General features: G+C 43.1%; 1 protein-coding gene and 1 long non-coding RNA gene across 3 annotated transcripts in view; one reads left to right on the top strand and one right to left on the bottom strand.

The window, feature by feature from the left end:
- The window catches only part of SPTLC3 (serine palmitoyltransferase long chain base subunit 3), a 113,733-nt gene that overhangs the window by 72,061 nt on the left and 25,582 nt on the right, over positions 1-16,090 (top strand). Inside the window, exon 8 of the mRNA XM_046678288.1 lies at positions 5,270-5,396. Within this exon, the coding sequence (XP_046534244.1) occupies positions 5,270-5,396 (127 nt within the window). The remainder of the gene's footprint in view (positions 1-5,269; positions 5,397-16,090) is intronic.
- LOC124248376 (uncharacterized) lies at positions 5,762-9,253 on the bottom strand. 2 transcript variants are annotated; one of them, XR_006891025.1, is made up of 4 exons: positions 8,078-9,253; positions 7,508-7,597; positions 6,720-6,801; positions 5,762-6,610 (listed from the first exon to the last, which is right to left on the bottom strand). It is a non-coding gene; the product is annotated as an uncharacterized LOC124248376 (long non-coding RNA). The 2 variants fall into 2 exon arrangements; XR_006891024.1 differs by having other exon boundaries at positions 5,762-6,801.

The following is a 16,090-nucleotide window of genomic DNA, read 5'->3' as shown; positions in this document are numbered from 1 at the left end:
AGTGCACACACTGGTATTTTACATTTTTCTGAAACCCTAATAATTTCAATTTCACTATGCTCATGCGATTCTTAGTAAATCTTGAGATTTGAAAATAATCAGTTGGGCCCAAAAATTTAGAAAAAGATAAAAGTGTCTGGCTCTTAACTTACTGCTTAAATGTCAGTGTTAGGGTTGGTGGTAGATGGGCTGTATTCTCAGTGACCGTGCCTAGGAGGTTCCAGGAATCTTCGTGGCATTGGGCAAGGTTGGAACACTATACAGAAGCAACTAGATGTGTCATGTAAGAGAAATATCTGGAAACACACAAGGGGAAAATAATTGGTTTGGTGCTAAGATACTACCACGCAGAGTAGAGATTTTGTCTTGGCCTCAGCCTTCCTGTCACAAAATGTCCTATGAATTTGTCTCTGCAATTGAGGTTTGCTGCCCTGGCTCAACCTATTCTCCCCACCTCAGGGAAATGGCTCAAATAGTCTCTCAAGAGCCAGTGAGATGTTACTCTTTTGCTCACTTTCAGTTTGGAGCTGCTGGAGGTGAGCTGTGAATAACCCCACTTGGAGGGTTCTGTCCTTTCAAGACTTTTGAGGTGATATGTCAGGTAATCACTTCTCTCCACCCGTCAGAGCTCATGCCATGAATGGCTTCTTAGAAGAAAGCCTGAGCTGATGGTGCTAATTTTTAATTTTTTAATTTTTAATATTTTAATTTTCTAATTTTTACTGATCCAGTCACTGAGGAGATGTGGTCAACACTGCAGACCCTGGTTTCTGAGGTCCAAATTTTTCTCAGGCATGGACCCTGAGTCCTCTTGCATGCCTGGTGCTAACCACTGGCTCTCACAGCCTCCACGGGCTGACCAGAGACTTGCAAAGGAATGAAGCAAAGCTAGCCCTCATGATTGATAGGTTGCAGGGCTGGAGTTCTGCAGGAGGAGAGTGGGGTGGGGCAGCCAAGTCTGGGGTAAGTGTTAGTCCCAGAAGCGTGTGTGCCAGACAAAAGCAGGCCCCTCGCAGAAGCCAGCTCTGCCCTGTGTGCTCAGCCCTGGCTGTATTTGACAGCCCTTTGAAGTAGATGGGGGTCATGGAATGAATGCCAAGATGTTTATTCTAAGGGCCTCCTGTCTGATTTCCTCAGAAAAGCCACCCTTGTCCTTGAACTCCAGGCCTATGGGTAGGGAAAATAATCAGGGTTTTAAACTTGCAAGTGGACTTGGAAACCTCAGTCTGAGGAGACCTCTAACCCACCCTAACAGAAGACACGGTCCAGAGTCGCCTCACAAAAGACCAAAACTAACTCTTAATTCAACGATCCTGGTGCCCAATGCGGGGATGATAGGAGGGAATGAGAAACCAGGAATCAAGGCTTCCCAGATGCTCTGCAGAAGTTACTCAAGGAGCCCCACTTTCTGAACCACACAAGCAAATTAGCCCCCATCCACAAACTCAGACCCTGAGAGAGATTGGACTCAATCTAAAGGAAGTAAGATTGTGGGCAAGATAGTCTTACTGTTATAAGGGAGTGATATGCACTGATGAGGCATTTATTCCAACTAAGAATACTTGTGACCGTGGCTTTATGACATTTCTCAGAGAAGGAAAATTGGAGGTTGAGGATATTGAGAAGAGCCCGTTAGGGATCAAAGGAAGCTTTGTTTTGTTTCTTTGTCTGATCTTTGTCAGCAGTGCCCCAAGGCCGGGAGAATATTGCTACACTAGTCCCTACGAATGCCGCTTGGTATCCACTATATTCTTGGGGACCCTCACTGCCCTTCCTCACTCCCTAAGACCCCTCTGCTTTCCATTAGACCATCAGGATTGACCGAGCCCCTGCTGAGTACCCACCGCTCTGGATTTTAAGAGACGTGTATAACTCCGTTCCCTGCTCTCAGGGAGGTTTCAGTCTCTGGAGAAGTAAGAATAACAGACAAGAAAGATTTAGAGACTGACGTGACTCAGTCTGTGGTTTAGGATTATAAACACGTGAGCATATTAGGAATTCTCCCTCCTCCCCCCAAAAAGAAGAGCAGTCTCTGTGGACTAGGAAAAGCACCACAGGGGAAAGTAGGAGAGCAGGTGTCTTCTCTGCGCTGCCTTGGTCCCCCTCACCCTGTGCCCAGCCAGCTCTGCTGATCTGGAGAAGTAATAGAGTGTGGTGCTAAGGGCCGGGACTCTAGAACCAGACTCTCTGGGTCCAAATCCTTGTTCTACCACTTCTTACTTGGATAATTTTCTGATCCACTCGGTGAGTTGTTGATCTCATCTATAAAAATAATACCTACCAGGTATTATTAAAGATAAAAATAGTACCTACCTCATACAGTTATTGTGAAGCTTAAATGAGTTAATACACGTAAAGTTCTTAAAATAGAACCTCGAGTAGCCACTTAACATCAGTATGGTGTTAGCTCCTGGTTCCATCATCTGTTCAGAGGCCTTTAAGCTGTCATCAAGTCTGGGCACTCCTTTCTTTAAAAGGCCCCCCTTTTTCTTTCTGTTCTCTCCTACGGTTATCACCCTAATAAGGATGGAGGAAGAGCTGGGCTGAAAATCTTTGATTCAATGTCTGGGTCCACCAATGTGTCGTTACATAACCTTAGAACATTACCCTCTGCAAACTGAGGGAGCTGGAATAAAGATGCTCCAAGGAGTTTTTATATTTTGGTCCCCTCCTCTCACTCCATGCTCTCAGTTCTAAAAATCTCTGAGTTTGCAGTCCATTAACAATAATTGACAACAGCATCAGGTATTCCTATGCACCAGACACTTATCTCAGCACCATATATGTGTTAATTCCTTTCATTCTCATAATGACTCTGAGGTAAGTATTACATTATCTCATTTTTCAGAGAAGAAAACTAAGGCACAGAGAGGTTTAGTAACTTGCCTATTGTCACATACCAGTCAGTGGCAGAGCCAGGATTTGAACCCAAGCAATCAGGTTCCAGAGCCTGGCCTGTAACTCCAGGCAGGCTTCCCTTCAAGGGGACAACCCCTCATCACTTTGTCTTGGAAACACTAGCTTCTCCCACTACTCCCAATCGACTCCTCCATTCTTTGCCCATCAGATGCCATCTTCCTTCCTGATTTTAGTGCATGTCCATGCCTCTCCACTCCTCTGCATCTATCCAAATGCTTCAAGGCCAGATCACCTCCCTGAAACAGCCCTTTCCTGACTTGGATCCACATGACCCCCATCGTCCTATTTCCTCCACCCCACCCACTCTCTCCTAGTTGGCTTCCCCAGCATCCTGCCCGGAGGCACCAGCTCTCACCTGAGGAAGAAAACCCCTGCTGCTGCTCAGGGAGCCACGCTGAGCGTAGAGCTGAAAAGGACAGCATGGCTGCAGCTACTCTGCGAAGTGACTGTCTGTCTCTTTGAGGCACCCCCAGATCCTCCAAAGTGAGCTTCCTGAACACGTGTGGCCAATGTCTTGAGTCAGGCCATCATCATGCACATACTCTTAAATATGGTGAAGACCCACCCAACGGTTTTTATGAGATTCACTACACAAAAGAATAGGCAGAAACTTAATTTTAATTTTAATATAAGTGGATAATGGCTCCCAGGGACTAGGCTTTCTATCCGTATTCTCCCCTTGGACCCCCACATCCGGAACATAGCCCAGAGCAAGTCCTTGTACAAACTTGCTGGAAGGAAAGATGGAAGGAGGGAAGAAGGCAGTGGGGGCACAGGAGAGAAAGAAAGGAAAACAAGGAAGGAAACTGTTAGAAATGGAGAGAAAAAAGATTTAAATGGAGAAAGTGAAATGAAGAGAAGGAGAGAGGGAATCTGAGCAGAAGGAAGGGGGAAGGAAAGGAGGAAACAAAAAAGGGAATGAAGAGTGTGAAATGATGGAGAAGAGGGGGGAAGGAAGTCGGGGAGGAAGGATGTGTGTAAGAGGGAATTTAGAATGAAGGACATATTGAAGGAGGAAGGAAGGACAGAATGGAGCTACCCCTGCCCGCCATGGGCCAAAGAGAGGCATCATGTCACCAACTACCTGTGAGACAGGCCACTCCCTTTACTGAGGAAGATGAACTATGAAGGTTTCAAATGCTTGTGAACAACCATTCTACTCACACCCCAAGAGAGATGGAAAAGTGAAGCGCAGGGCACAGTCGCAGGCTTGGAAGTGGGAATGGATATGGCCAAAGAAGACAGGTTAAGGAGAGATGGGCCTGCCCAAAGCAGAGCTCCTCCCAGTTCACCTTCGTGAGCGAATGATCAGAGAAGATACCTACTTTGGATTCCAAGCTGTTTCGTTGTGCTAGAAGAGAAAGTAGCTGATCCTTTACCGACCCGGCTGCTAATGCAGAGAGCTGAGCCCTCATCAGCCCATTAGCTTTTCTGCAGGACACTCTGAGGACCCCAGGCCATGAGCCAGTCTGATATATGGTCACCCAGTCTGGCTGGGCACCTCCAGATGCCAGTTCTGAGGCCCTCCCCACTGTGGTACTATGTTATTGGAGCTTCTTAGGGCTCTCAGCAGGCTTACCTGCGACCTTACATTTGGCCTCAAGAGTCAAGAAGGGAGTTGGAGAATCATTCCTACCAGTGAAGACCCACATTCTGTAGTGGGTCGGCACTCCAAATAGTGTTGTACGAAAATTCTAGTAGTTCCCTACTGCCCAAGGTATAAGCAGAGTTTATCTGGTCCGAACCTACACTCTGGTTTAATTTCTCACCTCTCCCTCCTATCACTCCCCTAATTTCTCTTTTCCTCTTTGTTCTTCATTCTTCAAGACTTAATTGCCCTTCCTCACCAGAGCCTTCCCTCTCTACTCCAGCCAGCAATAGCTCTCTTTCCTCTGCAGTCTGATAGCCCCGACGCATACATTAGTTTGCATGTCTTGTTACTTTTCCTACCATTACTGTTCCCTGGGCACAATCTGGTGTAATATGCTCAAGGGCAAGAATCGTATCCCACATTCTTTGAACACTGCTGAGTGCTAAACCAATGTTTGTACATACTAGGTACTCAACAAATATTTGGAAATCATTTTCCCTTTACACATCTAGTTTTGCCTTACAGATTTCAACTGCAAATTTACAGCATCCCACTTTTGTATGCCTTCTAGGTTTTTGAAGGAGAGGCTAAGAAAGGATAGAAAAAATAAACAATTTGGTGATGCCCATTGAAAATTGGACTGGATTTGAAAATCCAATGTCTTGTGCTATTATGAATGAGCATGGGATTAGATGTGATTCTCATCACCAACACTGAGATTTATTTACCTTCTTTTTGAATTTCTCTCCTTTATTAAAGGACCTTGTGGATTACTTACGGATTCACTCACATAGTGCTGCTTATGCTGTGTCCATGAGCCCCCCAATAGCAGAGCAAATCATCAGATCAATGAAACTCATCATGGGACTGGATGGGACCACACAAGGTAAGAGGGTCTGCAGTGATCAAAGCTCCCATGAGCACCTGTCCTAGACCTCTCTCGGTCTCCTTTCTGCCCCATCCATCCCCTCCCTTCCCAAACATACACCTTTGTCTTAATCTAACCCAATTTGTAAATCAAGCCGTGTGCTAATGTACTAGAACTGCTGTGAGCACACACACACACACACACATACAAATCCTTTGCTAAAGAAAAGAAAACTTTCTAATTCACCTCTTAATATGATCAGCAAATTTGGATAATTGTGTGCAATTAGTTGTGTTAAAATGAAGTAAATCGTGGTGTATTTGCCTGTGCTTGCTTGGGGCTGTGACTTGTGTTTCCCCGAGCACAAATTAGTCAATCTAATATTCATATTTTTGATCCTTTTATTTATTTTTTGCCATCCAAGGGTTGGGGAGGGCAAATCCACCACGGCCATTTGAGGACACATGGACAAACACACAATGATAACTTTCCAGCCATTTCTTTGACATAGGGTCACCGCAGCCAAAGTGTGCTACTTTGCTCAACCCAAATGAGCTTAATCTTCTTTTTAAAAAATTGTTTCATCAAAGCCTCTTGGAACTCTCCTTCCATCTTTCAGATATAGTTTACAGAGTTTCGACTATGTATCACTATGTTCACTATGTATCACTGTGTATCACTATTCCACTATGTATGTGGGGATCCGGTGATGAATAAGGCAGTTCTTGCTGCCAGGTAATGTAGTGAGTGCCCTAATGGAAGGAGAAAATTATCCTGGCCCCAGAACTGGCCACTGGGCTATACAATCCGTGTGCCCCCACCCCCCCCAGCTGATGTGAAACCATTGCACACTGTTGAGTGAAACTTTCCAAGCCTACTATTTCTGTAGAAGTATGGAGAGATCCATCATTTTTCTGTTTTATTAAGGCAACAGAATACTTTATTCACACACAAATTTTACCCAGATGCCTACAACATGAAACAGATTAGAACAGGGCTGGTCTGATTGAACTACCTCCATACCGATGGCCTCTGAGGTCCTTCTCCTGAGCCCTAGTGCTCCCCAGAACACTGGTTTGAAAATCCCCAGGATAAATCTGTCTTTTTCACTATCAGGAAAATGGCTTGTAGGTGATCTTGTTCCTCTATGTAAAATGCAGTGATTGATTGGTCTGTAAATCCCTTCCAACCTTGTCTTTTGGCTTTCACGATTCTGTCTCTTGTTGCATAGTCTGTGTGAAAAGGAAATGAAAATCCAATCTAGGGCAGCTGCATGGTGCAGTGGTTAAGGACATAAACTGAAAGTGGCTGCCTGGATTTGACTCATGGGATACTACTTACTCGCTGTGTGGCCTTAGGCAGGTGACTTAACTTATCTGTTCAACCCTGAGCAAGTGACTTCTCTGAACTTCAGTTCCTCCAGCTGTAAAACGAGGTAAATAATATTGTTAACACATACAAAATATTTAAAATTATGTCTGAAAACAATTTGTGTAGCAAGCATTTTATAATTGCTTGCTGCATTATTTGCTATCATTCCTGAGGTTCAAGAAGCATTGGGACCACTTCTCAGGGATGCTGTAGGAAGGATTCTTATTATGGAAGTGAGGGAAGACTAGATGTCCTCCAAGGTCCTGGATTAGTCAGGATAAGCTAAATTATGCCACCATAACAAATAAACCCTCAAATCTCAGCAGCTTAACAGAAACAAGGGTTATTTCTTGCTGGCACCAAGTCTAATACAAATCAGGCTACTCTCTGCACTGTTCCCCTCCCTGGGGGCAGTGGCTCAGGCTGCTCCTAGCTTGAGGCTTGGCCAACTCATTGTATGACCTCCATGGTCACCATGGTAGAGAAACACTAGTCTGAAACATCTGACTTCTCAGGAAGCCAAATTAATGATCTTGAATTTCATGCATTTCTTAAGGGAAACCATTATTTGAGATTTAAGCTAAGATGCAAGTTAAATGAATTGTCATATAATAAACAGAATTATCCTTTGGTCTTCTTTTAAAGATGAATAACTAGGAAAAAGTTATTCTGAAAATTAGCATATGTCTCAATAATGATCACAAATTTCTTCAATCCATTAGCGTATATGTTATCAGAATCAGTAGATTTCCATGTACCTGACTTTACAATCATTTCCTTCCTTCCTCTGGATTGGTTCACCACTTCATCCCAGACAGAACTTACACTGTTTGATCACAGTTGAAGATCTGCAGAAAAATTACATTTCAAGATATTATCATTTATCCTTCGATAGTCGTCGAACATCAATTTTTCTTCCTCTGATGTGGGAGCTATTTCCCTTGGTTCTCTCCCTTAGCCTTATAATTGAAGAATTATTTGGTTATTATTTTTAACCTCCCAGTTAAAGTTTCTCTCTTCTCTTGCCATCTTAAGAGAAGACAAAATTTAAAAATACAGAGAAGGCTATGTGTACAGTCTGTTTTCTTAAAGCCAAGATAGGAGAACCAGGAAGAAGATAGGACCATTTCTTTTCAAAGAGATGAACAAAGGAAAGTAGTAGAAAAGAAAACTGACAGAATCATCAGCCAGGTTTCAGATGGTTCTGCCTGACATGTCTTTTGAAGAATTCAAAGGCACACGGTGAATAATCATGCTGTCCTCATTTACAACAATGCCTGCTTGAAATAAAATGAACAGGACAGGTTGGGAATATTGCGTTAACTCACCCCTTTCTGCCGAGATAGACTGATTCTCAGGGTAAGTTTGTCCAGAGCTCAGAGGGATGCACTACGTCATGCCAGAGCTGCCTTATAGGATCTAAGAAAGAGCACCCTGCTTTGAGCCTTCATCTTCAGCCCACTCTGCTGCAACTGTGATTGGAGCCTTTCAAGGCTTTGTTTCAGGTTGAGTTTGGGGCGTGGTGGGCCAGATCTGTTCCTTAATGAATGTCTTCACTTTAATCTGCAATGCAAAGCCATACGCTTCAAAGAAAGGCAAGCTACAGGAATAAGGTCAGTGTTCCTTTGAAGCCAAGGTTCAAAGATGAAATAGCAGTCCCACTGAAATGACAATGTTTATGCACAAACAACTACCTTCACTCTGCAGCCAGGCTTCTCGGGGAGTTAATGCACACAGGCTGAGGGGCTGCAGGCCACGCGTGCGTTCCACATGCACAGAGGCCCTTTTCATCTCCTGGCCTGTCACTTGTGCAATACAATGAGCCCAAAGTGGAGATTTGGTTTCTCCATCCTAATGGATGTTGGGTGGTCCACTAGCCAAACCAATGCTGTAAGCCCTTAAGGGCAAGAAATGTGTCTTGAATTAATTTGATGCTCCTCTGAGTGTCATAGCCAGTGCTAGGCTTAATAAATATGTCATGACTCAACTTCCATTGGCCTACTCAATTTCAGGTCAGTGTTTATGCTAAACAAGATCGAGAGGATGTTTATCTCATAGGCCTGGGAGCCAGGAATCAGTTCCACACCAGTTGTTGCGGCTGAAGGGATCCTTCAGTGATTGGGATCCCTCAGTGATTGACATCACTTTTGGAGAGGTCTGGAAAGATTACAGTTCAGTCATTTTCCTCATCTAGATGTAGCACAAGCAGCCACAAGAGGGTGAGCCCCAAACCATGCCAACAACTCCCCTAAAGAAAGTATTGTCAATGTTTGTCTTATTATTATTTATTTAAAGCTTTGATGTGCATTTTTTGGTTAATCAGTCAATATTCTTTTTGAACTCCCAATCTTGGCCCTGCCTTCCCACGCTCCTCTCCCCAACTCTGGGGAGTCATTCACTTCTCAGAGACATCAGAGGTTGTATCGCGTGAGGATTAAGGATGTGTGCTCTGCAGCCAGACAGCATGGGGCCCAGTCCCTGGCCGGCCATTCGCTCCATGACTGGCAAGGTGCCTACCTTCTCTTAACCTCAGTGCCTTCATTGTAAATTGGGGCTGTAGGGAGGATTAAGTGATAGAATATCGTTAATAACCTTACCATGATGCTTGATATGTAGTAAACACTCAATAAAAGTTAATGGTTACTGCTATTTTTAGCTCATTTGATTTCTTCACTCCCTTCTCCAAAATTTCCAATAGTTTTCACCCATCCTGGAATTCTTCCTTTCTCTCAGACCTTATGTCTACTCCATGAGCAAATGCTGCAGCACTTCCTTTGACATAGATCCAGAATCTGTTCACTTCTCATCAGTTCCACCGTTACCTCTATGGTTCTCACCTGGGCTACTACAGTAGCCTCCTGAATGGTCTCCTCACTTGTACTCCTGCCCTTCTATGACTTGTTCGCCATACAGAAGCCAAAATCATCTTTAAAACAAAAGGTAACTTACTCAGGGTAAAGTCCAGACTGTGGCCTTCAAGGCTTTCATGGTATGGTCTTCCATTTTTCCACCACTCTTTCCCTTGCTCGCTCTACGCCAAGCAGCTGGCATCCTTGCTTTTCCCGGAACGCGGGGAATAGCTCCTGCAGAGGGTCTTTGCACTCGCCGGCCTCTCTAGAACAGCATTTCTGACTAGTATCTGCATGGCCCACTCCCTCACTTTCTTTGAATCTTTGCTCAAAATCAGCCTCATTAGGAGATTGGCCCTATCTTAAATCGCCCCCGTTCCCTGTCCCTCTAATTCTCCTCACCTTGCCATAGTCTGCATAGGGTTTACGAGCACCTGACAAATTATGTATTTGTCTCCTCATTTTCTGTTTTCCCTCACTAGGATGTTAACTCCAGAAAAACAAGCATTTTGTCTATTTTATTCATTATTGAGAACAGTGCCTGGCAATTACAGGTCCTCCACAAATATTTGTTGAAAGATAGAATCCTTCCCTCTTTTCCTCTTAACTCAGCACATAAATGACCCTATCACCTTCACATCTCTGTGCTTGATTCTCTCCCTTTGTCTTCTAAAGGCACTGGCCCCTTTTCTCAACCTTGAACTTATTCATTTCCTTCATCCTAAAAGCTTCCCTTACACTTCTTTCTCTTCAGACAGCCACCAATCTCATCCCTTCCGTTGCTGCAAATTTTACCGAAAGAATGGCTTATTCCTCCCACTTCCCCCTCCTCCTCCCCACCCAGCATTCAGCACCTTCAGCCTGTCCTCTGCCCATTTCCATGGACTCTGCCTCCTCAAAGGCCATGCCTCCCCACCTACTCTATAGTCCCTTCTTAGCTGGGTTTGATTGACCTCTCCACCTCATTTTCTCCTTGAAAATGATCTCCCCTTAGTTCTAGAGATGCTCTTTTTTTTTTTTTTTAATTTTCTGTCTGTTATTCCTCCCTTTTCTGTTAGGCCTTTTCCCTGTCTGCATTTGCCAGAATTCCATCTTCTGTTCTCTTTACATTTCCCTCTGCCCCAATATGCCCCTTCCTCTTTCCTTTCCTTTATGTAGAAACATGGTCCTCAAACTTAAGTATGCATCAGCCTCACCTGGAGGGATCGTGAAAACAGATTGCTGACCCCGCCCCCAGGACATCTGCTTCAGAAATGCTTCTTGCTGTTCTCCATGTGATGCTGATGCTGCTGCTCCAGGGACCACACTTTGAGAACCATTGCTGTAAAATGACCTCATAGTCATCCTCTCCTTCTCATCAAGCACTAATCAATTATGGATTTCTTATGAATAGAAAGCATCATCATATCAGCAGCAATCAGCTGGGTGCCTGACACTTAGTAGGCCTCCAATACATATTTTCAAGTTGAATTAAAAACAAATGTGCTAAGCCTCAATTATGCTCTTGCCATGATACAGATGCTGATAAAATATCTGTTTAGGGTCATCTTTTCGTCAAAAGGACTCAAGCAAAATCTCTGAGTGCTTAATATCAGCCATCTCAGTGACTGAAATTGCTAATCAAGATCAACTTCTTCCTTGGAATTCTTGCCAGTGCTTATGTTTGGTTTTGCACCTTATATTTATATACTAATTATAATACCACTGATGTCTGAAAAAGTTTCCCTCTTGTCCCCAATTGTGAAGTAATGGGAATGCCTGATGGGAGAGAGCAAATGACTACAAAGCATCTTATAGCAGTGATTCTCAAACTGTGGGCCTTGAAGCAGCAGCAGCAGCATCACCTGGGGGTATACGAGAACCGCAACAAGCACTTCTGAATCAGAAACTCTGGGGGCAGGGTCAGCAATGTGTTTTAACCATTCTTCCAGGTGATTCTGATATAGGCTCAAGTTTGAGAAGCACATTTTTACATAAAGGAAAGGAAAAGGGGGGTATGCTTGTGCAGAGGGACAGTAAAGAGAACAGAGGATGGAATTCTGGCATGCAGACAGGGGTACGGGACCCAGAAGAAAAGGAGGAGGAAAAACAGACAAAAATAAGAGAATACTCAGAAAAGAAAAGCATGAAACACATCTTGACCCACTTCTTTAAACCCCTGTAATTCATCAGCACTGTTCACTCAGTTCCTGTGAGCAGCTCGCCTGTTCCTCCCCAATCTGCCGACCACTTACTTAGCTATCAAGAATAGCAGAGCTTTATGCCCTCATGAAGAACACGTGCCTCACAACAGGCTCTTCCTTAATCCTGGGCTGTCAAATAACTTTTTGAAGTACGTAAAGTCATTAAGAGTTCGTGATCACAACACTGATTATCCCATTTGATTTGATAGTAGGCTTCTGGCAGAGATAAGGCTGTTTCTCTAATAACTCGTCTCTCAGGCTGGGCAGGGTACTATCCACAACAGTTAAATTCTTTATCTCTTCAGTGCATCTTCAATAGGTGGAATCCATTTGGTGAGAAAGGAGATCCCCAGTGGGCAAACCACTAAGTTTAAATGATAACAAATTAAGTTTAAGTTAAAATAAATTATGATAAAATATTTCATGTTCACAGCTTGGAAAGAATGGCTTTTCCTATCATTATGTGGAATCTGCTTGACTTTGCACTATAATTACCACCCTCCTGTTGGCTACTCATTTTCCTGCTATAGTGGTTAAAATTTTGATGACACAGTGTCACAATGATGTTAGCACTTTTCTAAGCAAAGATGGTCTGCGCAACCTGATGTACCTATTGAATATCAGATACTAAGGTTCTTGTACTTTCAATTTCATGTTTCTCAATCATCTTAGCTATTATTGATCAAACTTAAATATAATTACCTCAATTCTCCACTTTCAATATGAAGAAAAAGTTTCACAAGCCTATCAGAATATGGAAACCCAGGTTTTGATGAACCTTAGCAGGAAGGCCAATATGAAAAGGATGGGGAAACTGAGTCTGCAAACCAGAACTAAGTACCCCTAGCCACTGCACCACTACAAGAAACTCTAGCTTCCTTTGCCCTTTAGAAAATCAAAAATGTGATCAGCCCAGGATCTGAGGAGGAAGTATTAAACAGACACATTCCCCGACAGAGGGCCTCCTCACGCTAAATTTTTCTGAGGTTTTATTTCTTACATGACTTGGGAAGTATTCAAAACATCACATCTGTGAAGAAGTTGTTACCTTGGCCCCAGAATTCTGTTCACACATCACATATTGCCTTTGGCAGAGTTGGGGAGTGAAGGCTCTCAGTTAATGGGATTGCTCTTCTTGTTTCCTCTGAGAATTGGCCTCTGGGAGGAAGGCTCTCCATTTCCTGAAATGAGGAGGTGATATCTTTTAACTCTACATTTGCTTATATTATGGTATCACTCTTTTATGGTGATTTCGCCTGTTTTAAAATTAAAACTGAGTACTCTCTCTCGTCATTGCAAAACTCCAGGGTTCTATTCACTGAAAACATCTGAGGAGCTAAAGATGCCTCGGTTTTTATGCAAAAAGAAACAAGCAATGAAAAAATGGTATATATTCTGTTAGTTGAACAAGTTCAAATGATGTTCAAAAACAAAGATAAGTCAAAAATCATCACTGATAAAATTTTTCTTAGCTCCAGAAACAGAGAGAGAATCTCTCTACAAAAGCAAAGAAAACAGTTGGGGCCTTCTCTGGTTTTCCAGCCCCTCTTCCTCATTTTTGACCCCTGGCCCACCACACAGGCCTTCCTTGCTCCTGACCCCGTGGTTCTGCTACTAGAGCTCATCTCTCAGACAGGTTCAGAACCAAACTTGCAGCCCAGAAAAAATCTGGACTCGGAACAGCTTGGAGTGGGGGTCCATGCTGGAGTGACCCTTCTAGCTCCTGCCACCAACCAAGAGGGACCTTCCCTAACCCCACTTTCTAAACTATCACCCCCTTCCTTGGGGGTGACTCTGTCTACTCCCTTATTCTACACCATTTTTCTTCATAGCCCTTATCACCACCTGGAATTATGTACTCGCTTCCTTGGTTTTTGTCTCTCTCTCCCAGGAGAATACAGTTGCCATGAGGGCAGGGACGCTGTCCCCAACCTCAAGCAGTATATGTTGGTGAATGAATGACCCCCTTCAGTGTAATTTTGGCCATATCCCATCAACTATTCACCAGGCATCGGAACCTCCTTTATGCGTGCTCATGGTAGTTCTTCCATCTGGAAGTTCCCTCATCTCTCCCAACAAGCCACTATACCCATTCTTCATCCTATCATGATGGCCGCAGTCAGACAATAATCGTTCCCTCCTCCATCTCATGAAATTTTTTGCTCCTACTAGGTTGGTTAACACCCTCCAACCCAGCCCTCCAAGTAGGTAGTGATTAGTTAACTAATTGTGCCTTAATCATCCAATATGTGAATGAATGCATACTGAATGACTGGATTCAGGACTCAGCAGATTTTCTAGACAAGCCTTGAAATCTAATCATGATCCATAAACAATTACAATATCATTTCTTTACTGGTTACCTATAGAATTATTTTGGTTTAAATGCTGGAGTTACAATCACTTCTTTGATGAGTACATGCATGGACCAAAATCTAGAGTTCTTTTTCTATTCTTTTGACAAATGAATAGTGTTACATTATTGCATATACTAAAGCTTTGTCTAGACACAATCCAATATAGAAGTGAGTAAGCTGGATAATTCAAGCCAATGCTACCCAAATAGCAGAAGCAAAAATGGAGTTTTTCCTTTAATTATCTAAGCAGTTAGCTGAATCCCTCACTTAAGGTTTCCTATGGAGACACTATCCAAAGCTCAAAAGTGCATTTGACTTTTTTATACACAGTAATCAGCAAGGACTGGGCACCATCTAATCCTCTCTGTCCAAGTCAAAATACATTTCTAAAATAGAGGAGAGTAGGTTGATTCTTAAGCATCCAAAATGGCATTTTCCACTGAGCGTGCTGGAGAGAACTCCTTCCCTCCCCTCCCTTATCTTAATGATGATTTGCAGTTAGAGTCTTTTCAGTCAAGAAGCTTCATGTTTTCATGGCATTTCTTGGCAACTAGTAATGAGAGGTTGAGAAACTAAAACCACCACAGAAAAATTAATTTCCCTTTACATCATACAGGCAATGAAAAGTAAAAGGGCATTAGGATTTTGAATCCTTGAAAATTTTTCATAGTATCTTTCTTTATAAGGCTAGGATTAGTTAAGATAAATTAGTTGTTGTAACAGACAAACTCCAACAAATAAGTGGCTTAACAGAGTAGAAATCTATTTTCTGCTCATAGAAAGTCCAAAATGGGCGTTCCTGTTGGGCAGGTACTTGTCTTCCAGGAACCCAGCCTCCTTCCATCTTGTGGCTCCTCCAGCTACAACACATGGCTTCCAAGGTTGCCACCAAAGGGGTAAGGAGCATAGAGGATCATGTGTGCGATGGTTTCAGAGGCCGTAACTGGAAAGGCACATTTTATTTCTGTACATGCTCTATTGGTCATAACTTAGTCACATGACCTTCCTAACCACAAAGGAGCCTGGAAAATGGCATTTACTGTCTGCCTAGGAGAAGGAAATGGGTTTGGTGAAGAGCTAGGCAGTCTTTGCCACAGTACTTAACCCCAGTCCAGGACATTCTTTCCCCAGACTTTCTCATGGGCATATACTGTAAGAAGACATTATGTATTTTAGACAGCTTCCCAGTCTTTCCTTATTTACTCAGTAAATAAACTCTTGAACTGGAATGGAATAAAAGTGGCTAAGGAAAAAAGAAAAACAAAGGACTGAAGATAGATCTCTTTTCTTTTTGTAGGGACTTTCAGGGCTTCTAGTCTGGTTTTTACTACAACCACTTCTGCTTCTTTTTCATAGAACCGAGACCCAGGCCATGGCAGGTACTGAGATCTTTATCATCACTATGTTGCTAAATCCCCCAATGCTGTGTATTTTTTTGGAGGCAGAAAATGGACCCTGGGCCTAATGCTTCCCCAGAAGAAATTAAAATGGCATGAAATTGGAACAGCTTTGAAAGTCAGGCCAGAACAGGAGGAACGGATGTTTGGGAAAGAGTAACACACTCTCAGACTTTCAGGACTTCTTTTTTTGGAAGGCGGAGGTGTGATGAGGCAGAAAATTATAATTTGAGTCATTATCAAAAAATTCAAAATTGCAATTTAAAACAAGCAATTTAACAACATGGACATTTAAGCTAGCTATCTGAATTGGATGGGTTTATTTTGAGTCACCCCAACTCTCTCATTCAGCCACACTTTCGTTCTTTTGGGACCATGGATTAAAAGGTGGCTAAGAACCTTGAACAAGGATGGCACCGCTGTTGCTCATCATTTCAGCACTTGACTAGCCAAGGTAACGAGTCACGAGAGAATTCTGAGCCCAGGCAGAGAAATGAAACTAGTGACTTCAAATCAAGATTGAATTCATATGAAAATACAATCCTGCTCAACAAT

Source organism: Equus quagga, chromosome 12 (genome assembly GCF_021613505.1).
Source record: "Equus quagga isolate Etosha38 chromosome 12, UCLA_HA_Equagga_1.0, whole genome shotgun sequence".
NCBI classification, from domain to species: Eukaryota; Metazoa; Chordata; class Mammalia; order Perissodactyla; family Equidae; genus Equus; species Equus quagga.
The sequence above is the reverse complement of the archived record's forward strand: the minus strand, read 5'-3'. Positions and strand labels throughout refer to the sequence as shown.